The 27597-nt window shown below is 33.1% G+C and overlaps 2 protein-coding genes across 10 annotated transcripts in view; both read left to right on the top strand.

Moving 5' to 3' along the window:
- The first annotated feature begins 944 nt into the window (after positions 1-944).
- Positions 945-15521, top strand: mRpL27 (mitochondrial ribosomal protein L27). 2 transcript variants are annotated; one of them, XM_080161016.1, is made up of 7 exons: positions 945-1084; positions 1933-1990; positions 3663-3767; positions 13470-13608; positions 14059-14118; positions 14768-14885; positions 15176-15521. In XM_080161016.1, exons 1-6 carry the CDS (start codon positions 1066-1068, stop codon positions 14840-14842), a joined length of 456 nt encoding a protein of 151 aa, XP_080017142.1. In that variant the 5' UTR covers positions 945-1065; the 3' UTR covers positions 14843-14885; positions 15176-15521. The 2 variants fall into 2 exon arrangements, with proteins under 2 accessions (XP_080017142.1, XP_080017141.1); XM_080161015.1 differs by having other exon boundaries at positions 14768-15521.
- Positions 15516-27597, top strand: part of Ube3a (ubiquitin protein ligase E3A) — a 24235-nt gene continuing 12153 nt past the window's right edge. For all 8 annotated transcript variants that reach the window (XM_080161013.1, XM_080161012.1, XM_080161010.1 and 5 more), the window contains exons 1-13: positions 15516-15630; positions 16743-16907; positions 18030-18114; positions 20565-20614; positions 21267-21363; positions 21940-22019; positions 22223-22279; positions 22879-22955; positions 24163-24286; positions 24469-24594; positions 24877-25005; positions 25220-25290; positions 27256-27464. In XM_080161013.1, coding sequence (XP_080017139.1) covers positions 15529-15630; positions 16743-16907; positions 18030-18114; positions 20565-20614; positions 21267-21363; positions 21940-22019; positions 22223-22279; positions 22879-22955; positions 24163-24286; positions 24469-24594; positions 24877-25005; positions 25220-25290; positions 27256-27464 — 1372 coding nt within the window. In that variant the 5' untranslated portion in view covers positions 15516-15528. The remainder of the gene's footprint in view (positions 15631-16742; positions 16908-18029; positions 18115-20564; positions 20615-21266; positions 21364-21939; positions 22020-22222; positions 22280-22878; positions 22956-24162; positions 24287-24468; positions 24595-24876; positions 25006-25219; positions 25291-27255; positions 27465-27597) is intronic.

The following is a 27597-nucleotide window of genomic DNA, read 5'->3' as shown; positions in this document are numbered from 1 at the left end:
CCTAAACCTTGAGGCCAATTTATTTTTTCCTTCAAATATATAGATAACCTCCAAATATAAGCTCATTTTGTTGAATAAATATACCATTAACTGTTCTAATATAAAGTTTGATTGTTATATGTCCATAGTCTATCTGAGGGTCTGCAGCACCTGAACCTGGAAGCTAAATGTAATTTTTTCTTCAAATATGTAATAAAAACATCCAAAAAGATCCATACTCTATTTTTTAAGTTGACCTATAACTCTTCAATCAAGAAATTTGGATTTTACCTGTCCAGAGTGGACCTGGAGGCCTGCAGGACCAGAACTTGGAGGTCGTTTTTATTTTTTCTTCAGTTATGTTAATAACATCCAAAAAGATGCATATTCTGTTGAAGTTGACCTCTAATTCTTTAAATAAAAAAAATTATTTATAACTTGTCCAGAGTGGACCTGGAGGCCTATTTAAATTTTTTCTTCAGATATGTTAATAACAACTAAAAAGATGCATATTTTGTTTAATAAGTTGATCTCTAACTCTTCAAACGGAAATTTAATTTTTTTTACTTGTCCAGAAACCACCTTCCAGCTAGCCTGCAGCACCTAAACCTGGTTACCTATTCAAAAAATGATTAAATATACGTGAAATACTACCTAAAAGTAACTTTTATCTCAAATAACTTAAAGTCTCTCATTAATACCTAGCCTAATAAATCACAGAGTAAGCGAAAGTGGCAAAACTCCACCCCCCCCCCCCCCCTTATATGTGAAATTGCTTTGATAACAGCTTTGCATTAAGTTATTTTGATGATGTATATATTATGTATTACTAAATAATTTAAAGTCCGATACTATATCATACTATATAAGTGAAAAAAAATATACTATATATACTATATGGATTTTAAAAATATACTATAAAAATACTATATTTTTTTTGTTTTGGAGTGGTCGCCCTGAATATTTGAATATTTAAAAGCCACCTGGTAAAGTCTTGCCTTAGTGAATAAAAGAGTCATGTTATTTCTTTTCCCATTCCATTAAGAAACTTTAATAAAAAAATCTATTGTAATTTCAGATTTCAGAATGTCGTTAATGGGTTTAGGTGATTAAAATATGAATAAACAAAGCTGGAATTTTATGTATTGGTTATTGATTGGGGTGTATTTGCTGAAGCAAAGTTTTCTATACAGGCTCACCGAAATCTAATGACATTATTATAAGAAACGATTTATTATGAATAAAGTTTTTTTATTTATTTTTGGAGGAAGGGGGGGGGGGCCTGAAAATAGACTGAAATTCGATGATTTCGTTGAGCTAAAGGGAACTATCCACGAACGAGAGCAAGTGATTCTAAGCAGTAGCACCTTTCAGCATTGATCAATAGTATTTTTTTTAGTGAATATACGTACTAGGTTTATGTTTAATATTTGGTTCATCGACTAAAAAGTTAGGTTTTACCATGGTTTCATATGAAAATAACTTATAAAGCATTTTTTAATGTAATATCATCAAATGATTTGGTGATTTCAAGCTGTTTTTAAAAGCTTTGACACAAAGGTATATTATTTTGATTAAAAATGTATAATTAGAAATAGGGTTGGTAACTTGTAGTATTGTAAACAGTTTAATTAAAGTACTTTTGCAATTTACAGCATTTGATGCATTCTGCCGTGTTATTTTATTTTGTACTTTGAACTCAACAAAGCATTTGATGATATTGCTTCAAATAACTATTTACATCTAAAAGTTTTTTTTTCATATAAAACCATGGTAAAACCTAACTTTTTAGTTGATAAACCAAATATTAAACATAAGCCTAGTATATACACTAAAAAAATACTGTGGATCAATGCTGGAATCACTTGTTTTCGTTCGTGGATAGTTCCCTTTTAATTTAGCATTTTTAGTTCTGGCTTTTAATTCATATTTAATCGGTTTATATTTAACTAGTGGGAAGTTCTTTTGGAAAATTTCTGTCTGCCTCTAATCTTTCACAGATATCAGTCAGGTAAATGAAAATATAAATCAAGAGAGATTACTACCATGCTTCATCAAGTTTTCCCAACCCCTAATTAGCACAGTTAGCCAACAAATACTGATTTAGATCGTTTATTCTTAAAAGCAATGACATCAGTGAGTTAAAATAATGAGAATACAGAAAGGAGAAAAATATAAAAGATTCGGAACTGATAAATGGGGTAGTTTAAAAATAGAAATAAAACAATTCAATTCTTTTTCGTCTAAATGTAACAATTACCATTTAAGGTTTTAAACTTAAAATTAAGAAAATACTATTAATAACTATCTATCTATGCGAATAATATTAAATGAGTATTTGTATATATCCTAATTAGAAAGTAATTACAATAATTTTAAGGGGGTTAGTTGCACGAAATGCAGTTAAACATGAATTTCGTGAAATGCATGATTTTTCCTGTTCAATTAGTTAAACTATATTCAGGGGTGTATATTCTACATGGGATCCCCTGCTCAGGGGGGGGGGGGAATAAAAAAAATAATTGGTTGGAGGGGGAAAAAATGTAAAAATTAAGAAAAATGAAAACATTTTTTCCATTTCCCCCCCCCCCTCCTTGATGAAAAAAACAAAAAAAAAATGTGTGGTAGGAGAGATAAAATAAATAAAATATAGAGTTCTTTAAATATTTTTCCATTTCCCCCCCCTTCTTGGTGAGAAAAAACTAGGGGGGAAAATATAAAAATTTTGTAGCAGGGGAAAAAAAATAAATCTTGTGCAGAATATACACCCCTGACTATATTTATAGTAGGGATAGCAATCGGTCAAATTTTTGGACCGGATTCGAATTCTTACAAGAATCCGTCCAAAAAATGGCGGATTCCAGCGGATTCAGGATTCTTATTTTTGGCGGATTAGGATTTCGGATTCTAGCAATATTTTAAAAGGCTTTTATTTAAAATTTAAGTGTTACATATGTCCTAAAAATTAATCTTGGTGGTCTCTATAATTCTTTTCCGATAATCGAACCAGATTTTAATAGTTATTTCTCGCATCGTATTATAAACAGCTTTCAGCGGATGTAAAATGTACAATTATAAGATTAAAACCAGTTTTTTTAGCCCCGAGGTGCTAAAAAAACTGGTTTTAATCTTATGATTGTACATTTTTATATTCGTAGTATAGAAAGCTGGATATAATACGATGCTAGACATAGTTTTTTCGTATGGATAAGAACCGGTTCCTATCCACCGGATTCGAATGAATACGAGAAAAGATATTATATATAATGATGATAATTTTTGCATTCAAAAAGGGGGAGTTAAAAGAAAAAATTCAAGACGCTAAGAACCCGAATCCGCTATTAAAAAACGGATTCCGGATTCGGATTCCAAAATTGGCCAAAAATCCGGATGCGGATACGGATTGCCAACCCTAATTTATACGGCATATTTTTGTAAGAATTTCAATTTTCTACTATGTAGTTTTAAAAATATCATGGCTTGAACATCGTATTTTTGTGATGTATGCAATTTATATAGCTGGCTATTTTTACAAGAGCAGCATGACGACTAATCTAGCGATGTCTAATTGTTTGTTATTTAATGTAAATAAAATTATTTATGTTTGATGGTATACTTGTAACTCTTGCTTGAAACATTTTTCTGTAATGTACTTCATGCAACTATTCCTTTTATTTGTTCAGGGAGGCAAGTAAGAAGGCTGGTGGAAGTACAAGAAATAGATGCAAGACAACTCATGGAAAGAGAAGAGGTATCAAGGTTTATGATGGCCAGCGTGTTCCCGCAGGGTAAGTTTAGTTAAGGGGGGGGGGAAGTTTGTACAGTTATAGGAAATGAAATTCAGTACCAAATTTTGCCCTGGCCGTTTGGGCTTGTTTTTATAGTTATCAACCTAATTCTTTTTGTAAGCGCTCTCATATGATTGGATCTACCTGTAAAACTTTAAAAATTGAATTTTGGGACTTTCCCCTAAAGGGGCTAGTGGAGCAAAAGACCCCCTAACTCTAAAATTTTAAGTTCTGAGTCTATTTTCTGAGATATTGAGACGATTTTTTTAATGAAAACACTTTTTAACAAAACCGAACTAAATAGCCAATACAAATTTCATTTTGGGACTTTCCTTCTAGGGGCTAGTGGAGCAAAAGGCCCCCCAAACACTAAAATTTTAAGTTCTGAGCCTATTTTCAGAGATATTGAGACGATTTTTTTAATGCAAACTTTTTTCACAAAACCGAACTAAGTAGCAATTACAAATTTCATTTTGGGACTTTCCTTCTAGGGGCTAGTGGAGCAAAAGGCCCCCCAAACACTAAAAGGGGGACGTAACTGAAGACTTTTTGATGCAGGGGGGGGGGGGGGTTTTCTCCGGAACCACTTGATGAACCGTGCAGATTTTTTGGACTTAAGCTTTTATGGGTATGAACATCTTATGGTTTCAATCTCAACCCCCTACCCCCACCCCCTAGCCCCCCGGGGCTCAAAACCCCCCTAAAAATGAACCTAACCTTAATTTTCTCAGAAACCATTTGACCAATAGAGATGATTTCTTAAACTTAAGCTTTTATGCTTATAAATTACCCTTTAGACTAGAAGTTACCCTCCTGCTGCCAACCCCTAGCCCTCCGGGGCTCAAAAAAACCCTAGAAATGAACCTAACCTTAATTATCTCTTAAACCATTTGATCAATAATGATGATTTCTTAAACTGAAGCTTTTATGCTTATAAACTGACTTTTAGTTTAGAAGTTACCCTCCTGCCGCCAATCCCTAGCCCTCCGGGGCTCAAATTAACCATAAAAATAAACCTAACCTTAATTTTGTCAGAAACCATTTAATCAATAGAGATGATTTCTTAAACTTGAGCTTTTATGCTTATAAACTGACTTTTAATTTAGAAGTCACCCCCCTGCCGCCAACCCCTAGCCCTCCAGGGCTCAAATTACCCCAAAAATGAACCTAACCTTAATTTTCTCAGAAACCATTGGATCAATAGAGATGATTTCTTAAACTTAAGCTTTTATTCTTATTAACAAACTTTTAGATTAGAATTCACCCCCTGCTGCCAACCCCTAGCCCTCTGGGACTCAAAAAACCTAGAAATGAACCTAACCTTAATTATCTCAGAAACCATTTAATCAATAGAGGTGATTTCTTAAACTTAAGTTTATATGCTTATAACATAAACTGACATTTAGTTTAGAAGTTACCTCCTTGCCACTAACCCCTAGCCCTCTGGGGCTCAAATTAACCCAAAAATGAACCTAACCTTAATTTTCTCAGAAACCATTGGGTCAATAGAGATGATTTCTTAAACTTAAGTTTATATGCTTATATAATGACTTTTAGTTTAGAAGTTACTCCCTTGCCCCTAACCCCTAGCCCTCTGGAGCTCATATTAACCCCAAAAATGAACCTAACTTTAATTATCTCATAAACCATTTGATCAATAGAGATGATTTCTTAAACTTAAGTTTATATGCTTATAAACTGACTTTTAGTTTAGAAGTTACCCCCTTGCCCCCAACCCCTAGCCCTCTGGGGCTCAAATTAACCCCGAAAATGAACCTAACCTCCTGTCAACAACCCCCCTGTCAACAACCCCTAGCCCTCCAGGACTGAAACTTGATTATCTCAGAAACCATTTGATCAATAGAGATGATTTTTAAAATTAAGCTATTATGCGTATAAACTATTTTTTAGTTTAGAAGTCACCCATTTGCCGCCAACCCCTAGCCCTCCGGGGCTCAAAAAACCCTAAAAATTAACCTAACCTTAATTTTCTCAGAAACCATTTGATCAATAGAGATGATTTTTAAAATTAAGCTATTATGCGTATAAACTATTTTTTAGTTTAGAAGTCACCCATTTGCCGCCAACCCCTAGCCCTCCGGGGCTCAAAAAACCCTAAAAATGAACCTAACCTTAATTTTCTCAGAAACCATTTGATCAATAGAGATGATTTCTAGGACTTAGACTTTAATGGTTTAGGAGTCACCCCCTGCCCCAAACCCCTAGCTCCCCGTGGCTCAAAAGCCTCCTAAAAATTAGCCTAACCTTCATAGAAACAATTTGATCAATAGTGCAGATTTATTTGACAAAAGCTTCTATGGTTGTAAAATAAATATTAGATAACGGATGACAACGTCCAGAGAAGCTTTTAAATGATAAGAAAGGATCAACAAAAAGTGACATTAAGTTAAAAGTCAGCATGTTTTAAATGGACATTTGGACTTTTTGTTAATGATTATAGAGTAGCTACACTTTGAAAATCGTACCTAAATGCTATAGAAATCATCATGCAAAGTTTAAAATCAATAGGACAATTATAATATGTCAAAACTAACGGAAAAAAGGCTAACCCTCACAGACCATATCTGCATATTTAAAAAAATTTACTAGAAATTTGAGTTTAAGTAGATACATTTTTTAGGGGGGTTGTGGGGTCGGCGTCCTATGAACTAAAAGTTAGTTTATAACCATATATCTGCCAAACAAAAAAATAGTTTATACACATAAAAGCTTTAGTCCAAAATATCTGAACTTTTAATAATGTGGTAACTTATAAAATAAAAGTTAGTTTATAAGCATAATAGCTTAAGTTTGAAAAATCATCTCTGTTAATTAAATGGTTTCTGAGAAAATTAAGGTTAGGTTCATTTTTAGTCTTTTTTTGAGCCCCGGAGGGCTAGGGGTTTGGGGCAGGGGAGTGACTTCTGAACTAAAAGTTATTTTATAAGCATAAAACCATAAGTTTAATAAACCCTCTCTATTGATCAAATCATTTCTGAGAAAATTAAGGTTAGGTTCATTTTTGGGGTTAATTTGAGCCCCGGGGGGCTAGGTGTTAGCAGCAGGGGGGTGACTTCTAAACTAAAAATTAGTTTATAAGCATGATAGCTTAAGTTTAAGAAATCATCTCTATTGATCAAATGGTTTCTGAGAAAATTAAGGTTAGGTTAATTTTTGGGGTTGATTTGAGCCCCGGAGGGCTAGCAATTGGTGATAGGGGGGGGGGGTGACTTCTAAACTAGAAGTTAGTTTATATGCATAAAAGCTCAAGTCTAAGAAATCATCTCTATTGATCAAATAGTTTCTGAGAAAATTAAGGTTAGGTTCATTTTTAGGTTTTTTTTAAGCCCCGGAGGGCTAGGGGTTGGCGGCAGGTGGGTGACTTCTAAACTAAAAATTAGTTTATAAGCATGATAGCTTAAGTTTAAGAAATCATCTCTATTGATCAAATGGTTTCTGAGAAAATTAAGGTTAAGTTCATTTTTGGGGTTGATTAAAGCCCCGGAGGGCTAACGGTTGGTGATAGGGGGGTGACTTCTAAACTAGAAGTTAGTTTATAAGCATAAAAGCCCAAGTTTTAGAAATCATCTCTATTGATCAAATTATTTCTTAGAAAATTAAGGTTAGGTTCATTTTTAGGGTTTTTTTTAGTCCCGGAGGGCTAGGGGTTGGCGGCAGGGGGGTGACTTCTAAACTAAATGTTAGTTTATAAGTATAAAAGCTTAAGTTTAAGAAATAATCTCTATTGGTCAAATCGTTTCTGAGAAAATTAAGGTTAGGTTCATTTTTGGGGTTAATTTAAGCCCCGGAGGGCTAAGAGTTGGCAGCAGGAGGGTAACTTCTAAACTAAAAGTCAGTTTATAAGCATAAAAACTTAAGTTCAAGGAATCATCTCTATTGATCAAATGGTTTAAGAGATAATTAGGGTTAGGTTCATTTCTAGGTTTTTTAAAGCCCCGGAGGGCTAGGGGTTGTTGGCAGGGTGGTGACTTCTAATCTAAATATTAGTTTATAAGCATAAAAGCCTAAATATAAGAAATCATCTTTATTGGTCAAATGGTTTCTGAGAAAATTAAGGTTAGGTTCATTTTTAGGGGGGTTTAGAGCCCCGGGGGGCTAGGGGGTGGGGGTAGGGGGTTGATATTGAAACCATAAGATGTTCATACCCATAAAAGCTTAAGTCCAAAAAATCTGCACGGTTCATCAAGTGGTTCCGGAGAAAACCCCCCCCCCCTGCATCAAAAAGTCTTCAGTTACGTCCCCCATTTTAAGTTCTGAGCCTATTTTCAGAGATATTGAGATGATTTTTTTTATGAAAACTTTTTTCACAAAACCGAATTAAGTAGCCATTACAAATTTCATTTTGGGACTTTCCCTTAAAGGGGCTAGTGGAGCAAAAGACCCCCTAACACTAAAATTTTAAGTTCTGAGCCTATTTTCAGAGATATTGAGACGATTTTTTTAATGAAAACACTTTTTAACAAAACCGAACTAAGTAGCCAATACAAATTTCATTTTGGGACTTTCCTTCTAGGGGCTAGCGGAGCAAAAGGCCCCCCAAACACTAAAATTTTAAGTTCTGAGCCTATTTTTAGAGATATTGTGACGATTTTTTAAAATGAAAATATTTTTAACAAAACCGAACTAAGTAGCCAGTACAGATTTCATTTTGGGACTTTCCTTCTAGGGGCAAGTTGAGCAAAAGACCCCCAAACACTAAAATTTCAAGTTCTTAGCCTATTTTCGGAGATATTGAGATGATATTTTAATATGAAAATATTTTTAACCAAACCGAAATAAGTAGCCATTACAAATTTCATTTTGGGACTTTCCTTCTAGGGGCTAGTTGAGCAAAAGACCCCCAAACACTAAAATTTTTAGTTCTGAGCCTATTTTCAGAGATATTGAGACGATTTTTTTAATTAAAACATTTTTAACAAAACCGTCGCCGAACTAAGTAGCCATTACAAATTTCATTTTGGGACTTTCCTTCTATGGGCTAGTGGAGCAAAAGGCCCCCCAAACACTGAAATTTTAAGTTCTGAGCCTATTTTTAGAGATATTGAGACGATTTTTTTAATAAAAGCATTTTTAACAAAACCGAACTAAGTCGCCATTACAAATTTCATTTTGGGACTTTCCTTCTAGGGAATAGGGGAGCAAAAGACCCCAAAACACTAAAATTTTAAGTTCTGAGCCTACTTTCAGAGATATTGAGATGATTTTTTTAATGAAAACATTTTTAACAAAACCGAACTAAGTAGCCAATACAAATTTCATTTTGGAACTTTCCTTCCAGGGGCTAGTGGAGCAAAAGACCCCCAAACACTAAAATTTTATCTTCTGATTATGTATTTCAGTTATTTGAAAAAAAATTTCATTAAAAAAATAAGCCATAATATCTTTAAAAATAAGCTCAGAACTTAAAATTTTAGTGTTTGGGGGTCTTTTGCTCCACTAGTCCCTAGAAGGTAAGTCCCAAAATAAAATTTGCAATGGCTACTTAGTTCGGTTTTGTTAAAAATATTTTTATTTAAAAAAAATAATCTCAATATCTCTAAAAATAGGCTCAGAACTTGAAATTTTAGTGTTTGGGGGCCTTTTGCTCCACTAGTCCCTAGAAGGAAAGTCCCAAAATGAAATTTGTAATGGCTACTTAGTTTGGCTTCTTTAAAAATATTTTTATTAAAAAAAATCGTCTCAATATCTCTAAAAATAGGCTCACACCTTAAAATTTCAGTGTTTGGGGGGCCTTTTGCTCCACTAGTCCCTAGAAGGAAAGTCCCAAAATAAAATCTGTAATGGTTCCTTAATTCGGTTCTGTTAAAAATGTTTTCATTAAAAAAATCATCTCATATCTCAAAAAATAGGCTCAGAACTTAAAATTTCAGTGTTTGGGGGGCCTTTTGCTCAACTAGTCCCTAGAAGGAAAGTCCTAAAATAAAATCTGGAATGGTTCCTTAATTCGGTTTTGTTAAAAATGTTTTCATTAAAGAAATCATCTCATATCTCAAAAAATAGGCTCAGAACTTAAAATTTTAGTGTTTGGGGGTCTTTTGCTCCACTAGCCCCTAGAAGGAAAGTCCCAAAATGAAATTTGTATTGGCTACTTAGTTCGGTTTGGTAAAAATATTTTCATTTTAAAAAATCATCTCAATATCTCTAAAAATAGGCTCAGAACTTAAAAGGGGGGAGGCGGATGTGCCACTTTTTGAAACCAAAACTAAAAGTCAAAGGAACTCAACTAAAAAAAGAGTTACAGGTCTGAGATTTTGCATGGAAGTTGCTTTATAGGGTTACAACATGGAACAGTGAAGAAACGGCGGCGCACCCGCCGAAAACCACCGAGAAATTGCAAAAAAAATTCGACGGGAAACGGTGGTTTTCGGCGGTTGCGCCGCCGTTTCTTCACAGTTCCATATTGTACCTCTATAAAGCAACTGCCATGCAAAATCTCAGACCTGTAACTCTTTTTTTAGTTGAGTTCCTTTGTTGACTTTTAGTTTTGGTTTCAAAAAGTGGCACATCCGCCTCCCCCCTTTTAGTGTTTGGGGGGCCTTTTGCTCCACTAGCCCCTAGAAGGAAAGTCCCAAAATGAAATTTGTATTGGCTACTTAGTTCGGTTTTGTTAAAAAGTGTTTTCATTAAAAAAATCGTCTCAATATCTCTGAAAATAGGCTCAGAATTTAAAATTTTAGTGTTTGGGGGTCTTTTGCTCCACTAGCCCCTTTAAGGGAAAGTCACAAAATGAAATTTGTAATGGCTACTTAGTTTGGTTTTGTGAAAAAAGTTTTCATAAAAAAAATCATCTCAATATCTCTGAAAATAGGCTCAGAACTTAAAATTTTATTGTTTGGGGGGCCTTTTGCTCCACTAGCCCCTAGAAGGAAAGTCCCAAAATGAAATTTGTATTGGCTACTTAGTTCGGTTTTGTTAAAAAGTGTTTTCATTAAAAAAAATCGTCACAATATCTCTAAAAATAGGCTCAGAACTTAAAATTTTAGTGTTAGGGGGTCTTTTGCTCCACTAGCCCCTTTATTGAAAGTCCCAAAATTCAAGTTTTAAAGTTTTACAGGTAGATCCAATCATATAAGAGCGCTTACAAAAAGAATTAGGTTGATAACTATAAAAACAAGCCCAAACGGCCAGGGCAAAATTTGGTACTGAATTTCATTTCCTATAACTGTACAAACTTCCCCCCCCCCCCCCCCCTTAAGTAGCAAAAATGCAAGTATGATTTTTGCTGCATATTTTATGCTGCAAGCCTGTTATCCTTTGCCTTTTGCATAAATAAGGGCTCAAGTTAGTGGTTAGAGACAGAATTCTAAATAATTTCTGTTTGACTTACGTACTTCACTGATTATAGAGAAGCTACAATGCTACCAATGACCATCTAGTAAATCAGGTTAGATAATTATCTTTGAAAGGGTTTTCGTAAGAAAGTTCGTTGAATGACCTAAATATTCTGACAGATTCTGTAACTGAACACATTTTATGAGGAAGGTATTCTTAGAAAGGGGAAAATGTGTAGAAAACCCATGTAAATTAGAAAATCCGCAGAAATCATTTTTAAAAGTTATTGGCAAACATTTGCAATGTTAACTTGCAAAATTAATTTTATGCCCTAAATGACATATTCTGAAATAAATCTTTTATGAAAGTTTATTATCTATGAGTTTAGGACATGCTTAAGACATAAAAAATATTTTCAGTGTTACTTTTCGCCCTTCACGTGAAAAAAGGCATTTCTCACATTTTATTATAGAAAATTGCATATAAACAAAATAAGGGGGGGGGAAGTTCTGACACATTTGCGTAAACCTGGTGTATAGGCTTTATCTTTGGACTGAGAAGATAGGTTATTAGGGATAAAATCATTCTTATATGATGAATTTCCCCCAGATTTAAGATTTTTTGGATAGGCCTCCAGGTTCCGGAGCTCCAGGCCTCCAGGTGGTCTCTGTACAGGTAAAAATTAAAAATAAGATTTTTTTTTTGAAGAGTTAGAGGTTAACTTATAAAACAAAATATGCTTCTTTTTGATTGTTATTCACATATTTGAAGAAAAAACATACATATTTTGTCTCATAAGCTGACATCTAACTCTTTTTAAAAAAAAAATTTTTTTCATTTTTACCTGTACAGAGACCACCTGGAGGCCTGGAGCTCCGGAACCTGGAGGCCTATCCAAAAAATCTTAAATCTGGGGGAAATTCATCATATAAGAAAGATTTTATCCCTAATAACCTGTCCTCTCAGTCCAAAGACAAAGCCTATACACCAGGTTTACGCAAATGTGTCAGAACTTCCCCCCCCCTTATTTTTTTCTACAGTCAACATAATAATTGGGATAAAATCTTTCATTTTAAATGTGAAAGTCAGATAAAGAATCCTTTTTAGAGCAAATATAAGCAAAGTATGAATATCTAATGAAATAGATAATTTTAAATTTTGATATAAATTTCAGATAAAAATATATAAAAAAAGAGATCAAAAACTATAAAACAAGGTATTTTTTTTTTTTTTTACTCTGTCACTGAATAAAGAGCACTTTTAGGTTTGATTTTAACCAATGCAGCACTTAAACACTCATTTTTCAAGATAAATAAACAAAATGAATGCAATTATACAATTAAGTCAGTTTAATAATACAGTAAGCCTTTTTGTAGCAATTTTTTGTTGTTGAAATTATTCTTTATTTCTATAATAAACTGTATTAAAATCTAATGATTTGAAAATTCGTAATTAAGAACTTCATTTTTACACTGTTTAGACAAATAAATTACAAAGAAAAAGATTAAATCCTTTAAGTTTGAATAATACTTTATATATTTACATAATAAAAACATTAAAATTGTTAAAGATTAAAAAAAGATAAAAATAAGTAATTTTTAAAATCATTTTGTGTCGTCTTCATAAACTATTTCCCCTTTTATATATTAGTCTGGTAGAATTTATAATTATAAATAACCTTTCTTGAGCATATATATGTTTTATTAAAATTAATTATAAGAATGTAAAACATTTTTTGATTGATTTAATATTAACAATTCACCTAACATTTTGTTATTTTACTATTTTTTGAAACTCTTTTATTCTTATTAATAATTCTATTTAACACAAAAAGCTCATAGGGAGTTGATAACCTTTATTTCTTGCTTTGTATTCTAATCAGGTATTTTATTTGACTAAATTTTTTAAAACTATACAGCATGCATGTTTGTGTCAATAATGAAGACATTACGGGTTTTAAGTACAAAAAGTTGTTTTAAAGCAAGAAAAAAAATATAATCTTTCTAGTAACTAATATACAATTTCGTAGTTTTAAATATGTCTGTATTTTGGTTTCTAAAAAAAGTACTATACCAACAAACATGCATGCCTGAAAATTAGTTTCAATATTCGAATTAAGGAAAAAGAAACTAAGTCGTCGTTATAATTATTGTTTGTTATTTTTGGTGCAAGGTTTTTTTTAATGAAACTTTTTTGGATCTCGTGAATTCGATTTCTGCGGATTTTCTGGTTGCCAGAAATGAAATCTACGCATCTTTTTTAGCTAGATGGCATTTGTCTGGTTAAGATTGGATAAAAAAATCTTTGGTTGGTTAAATTCAATAAGTGTGTGAAGGAAGTGCGGACAAAAACATGTCTTTATTTAAGAAGCGCAGCAATACTACTTTATTACAATATAATTTTGTGCAGGACTATATTAGTAAGCCAGTACCGACTGCAGATGATGCCTGGCTGGAACGCTTGTCTTGGAGCTGGACTATCCAATATTGTTTCTACCTGTCATGGACGAGTTATTATCACTACTGAAAGAGTTATGCCTAAAAAAGAGGTATTATTTTCATGTTTAGTAGCAAGGCTACCACATATATCACTTCGCATTATATGTCTGTTTGTTCGTCCTAAAAGGGAATAATTGAACGCTAAATTGTTTGTGAATATTCCTCTGACCAATGCGTAATTTTTCATATATTTTGTCCACCTGCCATGGTCGAGACATTGGCATTAGGCCATGTGTATTGTGTATTGTAAATGTTCAATCATTTTCTACTATTTTGATCTTTTTTTGCTATTCTGTTCATTCCTTTTTTTAGATATGATTTTACATTAACTTTTTTCCTCTTTCTTTTCCTCTTAAGGGGTCGTTTTACCACCCTTCTCATTTTCCGACGTATTCACATGTAATTAGTTGTTACTTCTAAAGTTTCTTTGCTATTAGAACCAATCGTTTTTGTTGACAAAAAAAAATTTAATAATTTTTCTTTGAAACACTTTTTTTTAGGAATTTGATAAATTGTTACCTCTGAGAAATGCTGCCATGCCAGATCATTTACTTCAGGAACAGTCATCTACAATTTATTGTTTATTACAGTTATATTTTAAAATTTTTATATAAAGTATTAATGAAGTGAAGGGTTACTGATAAATTTATTTTTGTCTATGTGACATATTTCTTTAAATAAAGATGCTAAGAGAAAATTAGATATATTTAAATTGAAGTAAAGGGGGGGGGCGAAAGTGACACTTTTTGAAACCAAAACTAAAAGTCAAAGGAACTCAACTAAAAAAAGAGTTACAGGTCTGACATTTTCCATGGCAGTTGCTTTATAGGGGTACAATATGGAACTGTGAAGAAATGGCGGCGCAACCGCCGAAAACCGCCGAGAAAAGGCAACAAAAATTACGGCGGGAAACGGCGGTTTTGGCGGTTGCGCCGCCGTTTCTTCACAGTTCCATATTGTACCCCTATAAAGCAACTGCCATGCAAAATCTCAGACCTGTAACCCTTTTTTTAGTCGAGTTCCTTTGTTGACTCTTAGTTTTGGTTTCAAAAAGTGTCACTTTCGCCCCCCCCCTTTATGAAATGCTTTGGCAAAAAGTCTATATTAAATGAACACCACCAACAGAGTTAACATAAAATGTTGAGTTTGCTAAAGAACAAACAATATGAAACTTTGAAATCGTAAATAAATGACTGTATGACATAGGAAAAAATCTTCCGAGCCCATATTCATGTTATTCCAGATGAACAACACCAATACTTTAAACTTGTTGAACAAATATAAACATTATTTATCAAAGGAGGGGGATAATTGTATTGATCTCATGGTACTAGTATTTTACATTTAGAAACATCCTATGAAACTAATCTTTATATTTTTAAAATTACTACCAATATGTAGGTACAAAAATAATCTTCCCAAATATTTGTAAAAATCCTTTAAATTGTATTTTTATTTTTAACTTTAGTTTTAGTTTACATTTACATCTGAAGAGAGCAATCATGCTTGAAAAAGCTTGTGATGTCTAAATAAATATTTAAAACTCATAATTTGTTTGTGAGTTATTTTTTTAATTTTTATCGTCCAAATCTGCCATGTATTGTTCTCTTTCCTTAGTACAAGATCTGCAATAATCATCCCTTCCTGGACTTATTTTTATATGCCTCAAATTGTTTTATTGTTTAATTTTGAGATTTAGTTATGTTGTTAGAAGTAAAAGTGAAGAAAAAAAGAATATGATATCTATTAATTATAGATGCAAGGCGAGGGAACATTGGTTATCATAACATTACAAAAAGTAAAATATTATGTTCTGTCAAATAAATTGAAACCTTGATAGTAGTTTTCTTTTTAAATGGATACAATAAAAGCCGCTTTGGTTTGCCCTTATGTACTTATTCTATTGTGAACTTATGTTTTAAAAAATAAATGAAAATTCTTACAGAGTTGGTTTAATTTCAGACATAGAAATGGAGTGTGATACTTCACAGAGCCAGCAGCCTCAAGGGCAGGAGAATAAAAAATTAAATGCCAGAAAAATGATTGAAAAATATTACCATCAATTAACTAAGGTATTATATTACCATCTTAAAGGCCGGTCTAAAACATTTCCATTGCATTTTTTTTGATAAAACCAATTTAAAATTTATTAGGTATATCTTTTTCAGTGCTATTCTAATAGGTTCGGCCTTATAAGCCTTTGTCATCGGTGTTCCAGATTTTAAAATAATGTTTTAATCAGTGTACCGGAGCCGTATAATTTTGATGCGGCTCCGGCTCCGCGGAGCCGTATTTGGAAATACGGCTCCCGGCTCCGGCTCCAGCTCCGGCTCCGGCTCCTACCTTAAAATTAATATATCAATTTTTTTTCATTATTGAATTTGATAAAATAAAATAAATAATATAAAATATTTTGCTTTTATTTGATTAAAGCTATATAAAAGTAGAAGGATGTGTGTTTATTTGTTAAGTAACAATAGTTTTTCAGTTTATTATATGCAAATAGACCGTTGCCAAATTATAATATTACTTTAAAAAATCATTTTTAGCTAGTCCGGAGCCGGAGCCGTTTTTAACGAAAAATACGGCTCCGGATCCGGCTCCGGCTCCACCAAAAATGTTGCTGCTCCCGGCTCCCGGCTCCGGCTCCAGAACACTGGTTTTAATTCTAACTTTAAAGGCTGCTAACAGCCTTTGTTTACACATTGACAGAAAAAATCCTAAAAAATTGGTGTTTATCGCGCTTCGGTTTATGGGCGTTTAATATTAATATTTGTTGTTTTTTGTTGATTAAGTCATTGTAGAAGATTGTAGGTCAAAATGATTGTAAATAATAGACTTTACTTAGTTTTGACTCACCAAATAATCTCTATAATTTTGATGAAGAGGGTGCTTTTTTTCACTCATATCCGTAAATATGTGTTTTAAGACTTAAACACAAGTAGAACACGACATATCTTCCTTTCTTGAAAAGAACTAATGACAAGTAAATGTACTTGTTGCTTAAAATATATTTTATGTCTCTGGATCTCGAAAATCTACTCTAATTTTGGTATAATACTTTAAAAGTGAATTTTTGATAGTTTGACTAAGCAGCATTTAGCGAAAATTTGGCGATTTTTGCAATTAACTCAAATGTCCCCCTCCCTCCCTGCTAATTTCTGATTTTTTATTAAAACTTAAGGGTTGTGGAAACAGTGACTGTAGGAATCTGAACTGTGCAACAGCTAGACAACAAACATCATCTGATGCCAATGAAACTCAGGCCGCAAGTATCCTTGATGCCAACGAAGCTGCGGCCAAAGCACTAGCCTTATTCAAGTCACGTGCGCCACTCTGTGAAAAGAAGGTTAGTTGGTTAATCAACCTTTTGGGGAAATGAATACAGATGGACAGTTTACTGATCTTTCTTTTCTCCAAGCGGTAACCGGCTGGTACTAACAATCTAAGAATGGATTTTGGTAACATTACAAACAATGAATCAAAGCAAAATTATAGTTTAAATAGTTGATTTCTATATAATTAATGGTAGATTTGCCCTGAAAATAGCTAAATAAAAATGGCTTAACGGCTGATCAGTTAGCTGTTACTTTGTGGCGTTACCCACCCCCGAAATGATATAAACTTTCCCTGAGAATATGAGAAGATTCACTATATAGGAGAACGAAATCAGTTCAGCGGTTCGCGAGATCTTACGGTGCACACTGGGGTGGGTCGATTTGGTCATTTTTATCTGATACCTAAGCGGGAAATTGCACTTGATTTATATTTATATTAGGTTAGGTTAAGATAGGTATGAATGTACAAATAAGCCCCCCGCAGGGGTTAGGCATTTAAAACACCTATAAGTTGGTCTAAAATAAGTTGAGTTAGTTTAAGTGTTCACTCCTGCGTTAGTCCTAGGACCTCCCTGAAGAGTAAAATCCGATCGGTTCAGTGGTTACCGAGATCTTAAGGGACAGATTGACATCGTTCTACTTTGTATTAATACACCTGTGGATGATTTAAAATTTATCTTAAGTCTAAAAACCACTGGCGACCACATCTTTAATTGTATAGCTATTCTTGAGTCAAAATTTATTGCATCAGAACTATGGCTTCATGGTGCTCCCATGAAGAGTAGAATCAGGAACTTTTGTCCGTTTCAAAATATCTTGTTCCTAGCCTTTGAAATGACAGAAAAACCTCCGAAATTTGGCCAATTCTCAATAAAAACCTAAAAATAGTTGTTTTTTAGTCATTTCTCCGGCTAGGAACGAGATATTTTGAAACAGACAAAAGTTCCTGATTCTACTCCTCAAGGCTTTTTCAGGGAGCATCATGAGGCTATAGTTCTGATTCAATAAATCGACCCACCCTAGTGCACACGTGACATACATAGACACAAATATCAAGTTACTGTCACATAATGATTCAAGAAAAGTTATGTCTTTTAATCCTTATTATTTTTTAAAAATATATATTCCTTCAGGTAACTCATGGTGTTGAAGACATGGATGTTGACATACATACAGCTCTACCTTTGGAACATGAACAATCATGTTCTAGTTCACAAGGTACAAACAGTAATATAATATCAATACAAATAATAAAGACACATTCTGTAAATCAGCCAATAGGATAACAGTGGGCGAAATATCTAGCTTTGCTATTGGTTGAAACATTGTACAGATTTTGTATGTTAGGGCTTTTTTTATTTCGTTTGCATTTTGAGTTAGCTTTAACTATCGCATATTTTAGGATTAAGCTATTTTAAAGTGTAACGGGGGGGGGGGTAATGCAACCATCTCGTAATCAATGTATAATTGGCACTTAGAATTCGAATTTTGATCTGAAATTTTGCATGAGTAATCCTTGGTTGGCTATTTTTAGGGCAAATCTGTCATAAATTACGTAGAAATCAACTTTTTGAAACAGGATTTAGGGAAAATAGACCTACCAAGGATTACTCATCCAATATTTCAGATCAAAATTCGAATTTTAAGTGCCATTTATACATTGATTACGAGATGGTTGCATCAAACCCCCCCCCCCCCCCCCACCTTATTTCGTGTAAAAATTTCTTCCCTCGTATATTGTGAAGCAAATAACAAAACATATCATAATAAATTAGTTATGAACAGTTGAATTTATTATAATTAAGTTAGCCTTATTAAAATTATATTGTCTAAAAATTTCGTCGCGCTTTACTTGAATAGATCTCGTTCAAATAAATAAATAAAATGCTAGAAAGTTTAACGAAAAATGGTGTCAGATAGCCTATTTAGATATAAATATTATGTCTCTTAAAATTAGTGATGGCAATCCGTCAAATTTTTGGGCCGGATTCGGATTCCGGATTCTTAAAAGAATCCGTCAAAAAAAATGGCGCATTCTGGATTCTTATTTTTGGCGGATTCCGGATTCGGATTCCGGATTCTAGCAGTATTTTAAAAGGATTTTAAATTTTTTTTTAAAATTAAGTGCTACATATGTCCTAAAAAATAATGTTCTTGGTGTTCTCTATAATTCACTTTCGATAATCGAGCCAGATTTTATATATAATGATGCATAATCTTTGCTTTCAAAAAGAGGCAGTTGAAAGAAAAAACTCTAGACGCTAATTTTAGCCTGCCAATTAAACATCCGGAATCCGCTATTAACAAACGGATTCCGGATTCGGATTCAAAAATTGACCGAAAAATTGGGCGGATTCCGGATTGCCAACCCTACTTAAAATATTTTTTCCCTCAATTTTTCCCCATTAAAAATACTTTGAAATACTTTTTATTTTTCATAACGTAATTATTTAGAACTTTATTCAAACTTTCTAAACATTGTTTGTAGATTTGTGTTATGCTCATTGCATCGTATTTTCTTTATTATTTTTTTTATCTTTCGCTGGCAGTCAAACAATAATATTTTCTCTTATTTAGTTTAAATATTTATGATTTCCGGCTAGAGGCCTCTAGGGGCACTTGAGAGAGGGGGGGGGTTGAATTCGACAAGCTATATATTTTTTTTGGAGAGGGAGCAGATGATAATTTTTTTTCTAAGTGCGATTTCTCTTGAGAGTGTGTGGTACCCTCCCCCAAAATAAGTATAAAAGGGATTCTTTGCCCACACCCAATATCTCCCAAATAAGAATTCACATTATGCCCGTGCGTTTATGCATCAAAAGGTTGGCATTATGTCAAGCTTTCTAGCTGTGCGGGTCAGCTGGGAGTTACAATATATATGCTTAACCTTATAGCAACAAAATATTTTTTTCTAATATTGTTAATATTTATTCATTATTGTTTAAAAGAATGGAGGGGCCAATATAAGGGGCCACGTATCTCTCCCTCCCATACCCCCCCCCCATCCCCGGATCAATTATAATTAAAATTAAAACTTAAATTTGGGGACCTCATTTTTTTCTTTTTTTGTCTTTGATACCTAGACATAATTATAAACATAAAATTATATAGGGAATTAGTTTATGTAGAGTTTTATCTAAATAACTTTTGTTCAGAAATAGTTTCTGTTATATACATCTAAATAATGAAATACCAGAACTTTTGTTTAATGTCGCAGCCAACAGCCTAAGCAAATTTTGTGACAAGTTTTGCATAATTATCTTGTAAGAAAATATAACAAGTGCGTGCGCACTTTTTATACATTTATTTACAATTCAAATATATATTTTGCAATCTTTGTGATATTTGTTTTGCTAATTTGAAGCATTTTACGATACTCAATTATAACTCAAGCAGGCAAGGTTAGAATAGGCAGTAGAATTATTATTAGAATCGAGAAAAAAAACATCAGTACTCGGCAACAGCCCATTTTAAGGGCTCGCTGCCGGCTGCAGATTCAAGTTATTATAAGGAGAAAAAGGGACACGAAAGAAAGACATTGTCTTTAACCTTTATTTTCCTTATTTTATTTGAATCTAACAAAATATTACAGCTTAACTAAACAAAAATTGTATGTTATAATATTAAACTAACCTTGAATGTTTTCATAGATATTTTTTTTCTTTTAGGGAAGAAAATAATGACCTTAGATAAAAAGAAGCTTGATGATATAATACTGGTATAGAATTTTTTATAATAATTTAATTGAATAAAGGGGGGGGGGGGTTTGTACACTTATAGGAAATGAAAATTCAGTATCAAATTTTGCCCTGGCATTTTGGGCTTGTTTTTATAGATATCAACCCAATTCTTTTTTATAAACTCTTATATACGATTGGATCTACCTGTAAAACTTTGAAAATTGAATTTTGGGACTTACTTTCTAGGGGCTAGTAGTGCAAAAGACCCCCTAAACACTAACATTTAAAGTAATGAGCTTATTTTTTAAAATATATCGAGCTGATTTTTTAAATGGAACCTTTTGTTAGTGAGGCAAAATTATCCCCTCTAAATTTTTAGTTTGCCTCACTGATTTTAGTAATTTACCTCAGTACTTAAAATTTTAGTGTTTGGAGGGGTCTTTAGCCCCACTAGCCACTAGAAGGAAAGTCCCAAAATTCAATTTTCAAAGATTTACAGGTAGATCCAATCATATATGAGAGAAAGAATTAGGTTGATAACTATAAAAACAAGCCCAAAATGCCAGGGCAAAATTTGATACTGAATTTTCATTTCCTTTCAGTGTACAAACTCCCCCCCCCCCCCTTAGTAGTTCACTTCTTACACTAATTAAAAAAAATTTCAATATTCATTATTTAGATTTTGTTTAGGATTGTAAGAAAAGTGGTAACTATTCAAATTTGAAACAGACCCTGTGGGATGTGTTTTCAACTCCTGATAGTTTGGCTAACTCATGGCTGATAGAAGGTTAGACGAGTTTTTTTCTATATAAGATAATATTTTTTTCAGTAGATGGATACCTATATCTTTGCAAAGTTACACTATAATTCGAAATGTCCGTCCGCATGTAAGAAACGGAATAATTGAAATTAAAATTTATCGGATGCTATTTAAGATAGACAGATGATAATTTTGGTTTCACTCTGTTGAGCATTTGCTATATAATTTACTCATCACGTCGCTCTGTTCGTTGTTCGATGATTTTTTTAAATTCACTTGTTTTTGCTCTACAAGTTATAAAAGGGGTAATTTTTTTTCGCGTAATTTCCATAAAACTTTTGTGATACCGTTTCGTCAAATGCGCTTAAGTCAAACTGCTCTTAGTTATGACCACATGTAAATATATGAAACGGTCATAATTAATAACAGTTTGACTTAATAAGCGCATTTGACTAAACAGTAACACACAACTTTACAGAAAATACTCGAAAAAAATGACCCCCTTTTCTAGTGTCCTGCTTGTCCATACTTCATTTTGTCATTCTTATGCATGATAGTCAACATAAAAAGAGCCATAAGTGAGATGATAAATCTGTTTTATAGGAAGCTCAACAACACCAGGGGGGAAATGTATAGATGGAGCAGGAACAAGCAAAGGGGAAGGTAGTAAGAAACTTACAAAGGTATTTTAAATAGTTTTATCAGCAAAACTACTCTATGAAACATTATAATTTGTCGTCTTTACTCACAACACCTGGAAATAGAATATGTTATATTAGGACAATCAATTTTGAAAACTTTGTTATGTTTTACATATTTTAACAAAAAAAACTAAAGTTGCAAGTTAAGTTTTGATTTGAATTTATGCAAGATAATTTTTAAATAGGAGGAAGTGAGACAGATGGAGGGAGATCAGGACAAAGATGTGGATAGTTCACAACAGGTAATATAACTGTGAGAGGGGGGAGGGGAGACAGATGGAGGGAGATCAGGACAAAGATGTGGATAGTTCATAACAGGTAATAAATAGGCATGTAGAGAACATTAGACTATAAATTACACTGGTACCCAAGGTTTTCAAACCACGCCATCTTATTTGGTGGCTCACAAACTTTGAATACCTATTTTTAAATTTGGTTCAAAACTAGCAGAGTTTTGACATTTTAACCAATAATTTCAATCTACATATAGGGTAATTGTATTCTTTATTATTTGGTATGTACACCAATTTATCGGCCATAATCTTATCTCTTATGATACCTGGTTAATATATCTGTGGTGTGAGTTGGAGGGATGCATTTGACGAATTTGAATAGGTAGTTGTTTTGAATTTTAATTCAATTTTAAACCGAAAACAAAATATAACAACTTCGGCAATGTTAATGTCAAAAAATTAACGGAGTAGCGAGAAATGTTAGCTCTTATCCATTTTTGTTTTAAGTTTGGGAGGGGGGGGGGGGGGTTGAGTGGGGCAAGATCAGGGCAGGAGTATTAATTTTATTACTATTGCATCCATTATTACCCAACTTGTCCTTGTACTAGGAAAGAAGTATGGATGAGGAGGAAACAGAAAGGACTGAAATACAACCTAAATGTACACTAGATCTTCAAAGCTTAAGGTAATTAAAGTTATTACATTCTTTTTTCCTAACAAGCATTATTTGGTAGCCGTTTTAGTGGGTTTCATTCCTGGTCATTCCCGTGAAATCATATGTTCTGCTATCATTAAATCGTACAAAAGCAATAAGATTTTTAAAGTAGATGCAATATTAGGTAATTAGATTCACATTACAATTTATTTTTAACTTTTTGTTTTATCCTAGTAATTAAGTATAACCAACAAGCGAAATAAATCTAAAATAATATTTTGTAGGCAGATAAAAAGGTTGTTTTTACTACAAAGCATTTCCCCAAAAAATCACGATAAAATCAGCTGAAATTACCATATGTTTCATCTAATTAACTCAGTCGTTGGTTTTGTCCTCTCATTGGGTTAATAAATAGTAAACTCTAGTTTCAAGTTGATTGAAGGTTGGCCTTTTCCCTCAAAGTGTATTATTGAGCACAGAATCCACCCATCTCCTTTATTTATTTAAATAAATTAAAAATAAGAAGGAAGATGGTTCAAGAATTGTTTATTACTCTAGGTCAGGTTAGGATTTATTATATTGGGTACTAACTACTACTAGCCCCGCAGATTAAGGGCACTGCAGGTTAGGCATAGGTTAAAATAACTTCTCCCCCCCCCCCCTTTTTTTTAAATTTTCTCTTAAAATAAGGTTGGGGGGGGGGGGGGGGGGGAAAGTGATCTACAGGCACTTTGAAAGAACGTTAAAAAGGGGCGTCGTAGCTCAATGGTAACGCACTGAGTGACGGTGGTGAGGGTTAGAGTTCAAGTCCCCATGTGGCAGCTCGAATTTCTCAGTCGCTATTCATTCACGCAACTTCCCCTTGGTTGTGTATTGTGTAAGAAGGGTGATAATTGGGTAGTTTGGATACCCAATAGTCAAGTACATATTACTCAAGCTCCTCTGTGGAGAGCGTCATTCATTACGGTGACATAATTTGGGACACCTGCCATACTCGGCGAGGGTGAGGTAATAAAGAGTAGGTCCCTTGAGACAGCGGGTCAAGTATTTTTTACCTGAGCGTGGACCTTGAGCTGGCTTTGTTGCTAGCATACAAAAGTGTCTCGTCCGACTCCATGACTACTTAGGTCCAAACAATAAGAAACTATGGCTATACACATTACACACAACGATAAGACTAAAGTATTCTGTAATCTAGTTATTTACTTAGACATAGTGCGTCATTATTTTTTTCAAGGGATTCGTATGACACTTTGTTTGAGCTGGATAACAGTATATTCGAGTCTGGTCTTGTGAATGCTCTGGTTATGCTCTGTTCTAATTTGGAAATGGATCTCAAATGTAAACCTAACATTACACAGGTCTTATTTTTATCTTTATAGTACTAATAAGAAGGAAAGCTTCTTTTATACTTTGGCTTTATACTTCAAAATGTCTATACAAAAGGGAACGGACCATGCATTTTTATATGATCGTTACTTTTTTTGTACTATTTTGAAAGTTACTGTTTTTTCTCATATTGACCATATTATAAATTTTGTAGGAATTCAACTTTCTGAATATATACGCACTTGTGTTTGAGTTACCAGTTCTGGGTAGCGAAGCTTACCTGGAAAATGTTGTACCTGTGTTGGCCAGAGGTATTGCTCGCTTGCCACCCACTCACCAGGTAACCTTCAGATAATGATTATGTGGTATTATTTATACTAAGTAATACAGACACCCAACCACTGCATATAAAGCTCTTTGTATGCCCTAAGAGACCAAAATAATTGTTGCAAATCTAAATATAAATGTTACATATGATATCGGATATAGAGGTCCAACTTTCAAACAAAAAATTATTGTATTGTACATTCATGTTTCTAAGTAATTTAAAGTCAGATTTATATTCAATTTTGTGTTTGAAAAATCTTTATTTAATATTAAGCTTATTTAATTTCTTGTTTAGGTTGTTCTGGCCAAGTTGTGGTCCGAATTCTCGATGCCAAAGCTGAAATCCTTGTTGGAAAATCTGCAGCAGATTCTAAGCTTGAAAGTTTATACAGGAGCATTCACCAGAGATAGATTAATCAATCAGGTACTGTACTTCGAGTATGCATTCTATATTTGCGATTATGAAACACTGTGCATAAGACAATGATATATAGACCAGACTAGGGAAACTGCCAAAAGCCAGTGCTTGAAATACTTTTTTGGCTTTGTTCTATGTTTTTAGAACAAAACTACAGGTCCTATGCATGAAAATCTAAAAAAAAAAATTATGATGTTTGCTCTTAATTGTTTGTTTTTAGGATGAAACTATAACATCAGTAACAACTGTGATCAGAATTGTGTATTATGCTAGTCTACTAGGAGCTCAAAGGTATAAATATTAAGAATTATGTATTATGCTAGTCTACTAGGAGCTCAAAGGTATAAATATTAAGAATTATGTATTATGCTAGTCTACTAGGAGCTCAAAGGTATAAATATTAAGAATTATGTATTATGCTAGTCTACTAGGAGCTCAAAGGTATAAATATTAAGAATTATGTATAATGCTAGTCTACTAGAAGCTCAAAGGTATAAATATTAAGAATTATGTATAATGCTAGTCTACTAGAAGCTCAAAGGTATAAATATTAAGAATTATGTATTATGCTAGTCTACTAGGAGCTCAAAGGTATAAATATTAAGAATTATGTATTATGCTAGTCTACTAGGAGCTCAAAGGTATAAATATTAAGAATTGTGTATTATGCTAGTCTACTAGGAGCTCAAAGGTATAAATATTAAGAATTATGTATAATGCTAGTCTACTAGGAGCTCAAAGGTATAAATATTAAGAATTATGTATAATGCTAGTCTACTAGGAGCTCAAAGGTATAAATATTAAGAATTATGTATAATGCTAGTCTACTAGGAGCTCAAAGGTATAAATATTAAGAATTATGTATTATGCTAGTCTACTAGGAGCTCAAAGGTATAAATATTAAGAATTATGTATAATGCTAGTCTACTAGGAGCTCAAAGGTATAAATATTAAGAATTATGTATAATGCTAGTCTACTAGAAGCTCAAAGGTATAAATATTAAGAATTATGTATAATGCTAGTCTACTAGGAGCTCAAAGGTATAAATATTAAGAATTATGTATAATGCTAGTCTACTAGGAGCTCAAAGGTATAAATATTAAGAATTATGTATTATGCTAGTCTACTAGGAGCTCAAAGGTATAAATATTAAGAATTATGTATTATGCTAGTCTACTAGAAGCTCAAAGGTATAAATATTAAGAATTATGTATAATGCTAGTCTACTAGGAGCTCAAAGGTTTAAATATTAAGAATTATGTATAATGCTAGTCTACTAGAAGCTCAAAGGTATAAATGATAAGAATTATGTATAATGCTAGTCTACTATTTTTGACTTTTGAAGGTTTTAAAAGTTCAATTTTTGATAAAAATGGACTTGAAAAACTTAAAAAGGGCATTTTCACATGACAAAACAGAGTTATCAAATTATAATTTGTAAAAAAATCTCTTTATTTATCTAGTCCGTAGCCGGAGCCGTTTTTAACGAAAATTACGGCTCCGGCTTCAGCAAAATATGGCGGCTCCACGACTCCCGGCTCCGGCTCCGTAATAACCATCATAACATGATTTTAATAAAAGTCATTATAATATTTGTTGTATAAAAAGTTATAATTTTAGTTTAGGCTAGCTACTAGCTAGGGGGAATCTTGCACTTGAATTCTATCCTATACTTATTTTCTTTGCAGTTATTTAACCATTTCATTACAGTAGATAATTTTCAAATCTTAACTACTGCGCCATCCCATAACTATTTTTAATGCCTAGTAGTGAAGTAAACCTGAAATGATATTTACCTACGTTTCCCATCCCTTATCCCTGTGCATTATGCTACCAGTCTACCAGGAGCAAAAGGCAAAAATAGATATATTTTCCTTACATGGTTTTGTCATGACACATAAAAATTTTATTTCTGAAGTTTTTAATGGCCAACTCAACATAATATACTTTTTGTAAACCCATTCATGAGTAACACAGATTTCCAAACCGGTTTGATTTGGGAAAACTTGTATTTTAGTATCGAAGATAGGTACTCTATAGGTAATTCACTTTGTCCTCAGTCAGTCAGTCCATAACGCTATGGGTGAAATGTGACTTTATTTTATTTGATAATGGCTTGTTCAGTCTTTTGCTAAAACTCATCTGTTTATCATTCCATAATTTTTTTTTGTGCTTCGCTACTTATGGATGTTGCCACCCATTTTTAGTTTATTATGCACAAGATGGGCTACCAGACTTTTCCTATAAATATTTAGAGATGGACCAGAGTCCTGGGATACAACAGATCCTGAGCCTGGAGACCCAGACCAGGACCACTTTGCAGCAGCGGACCTAGTTCCTAATTCACTGCGTGAACGTTATCATGATCCCATCGGTAAACTGGTGGAAATATCTCCGCTGGATGTCAGAATACCAGTCATACCACTCTCAGAGTTTTATAATGAACCTTTAAATGAAACCATTGGTGAGTAACAACTCGATAATCATTTATAGAAATTCTTTTAAACATATTTATTTCTTAGTCTTACATTTTATTTATTTCATTATCTTGATTTTTGTAAAACTGAAGGGTTTAAGCATTTTTATTCAGTATAGGT

The sequence above is a fragment of the Acartia tonsa genome, chromosome 5 (genome assembly GCF_053477335.1).
Source record: "Acartia tonsa isolate MP-2025a chromosome 5, ASM5347733v1, whole genome shotgun sequence".
Classification (NCBI taxonomy): domain Eukaryota; kingdom Metazoa; phylum Arthropoda; class Copepoda; order Calanoida; family Acartiidae; genus Acartia; species Acartia tonsa.
Note: the sequence above shows the minus strand (reverse complement) of the source record. Positions and strands in the feature narration are given on the sequence as shown.

Coding starts and splice junctions, on each gene's coding strand:
- mRpL27 (XM_080161016.1), top strand. Junction 1,991..3,662: donor CTTTCACAGATATCAGTCAG/GTAAATGAAAAT, acceptor TTATTTGTTCAG/GGAGGCAAGTAAGAAGGCTG. Junction 13,609..14,058: donor GAGTTATGCCTAAAAAAGAG/GTATTATTTTCA, acceptor ACTTTTTTTTAG/GAATTTGATAAATTGTTACC.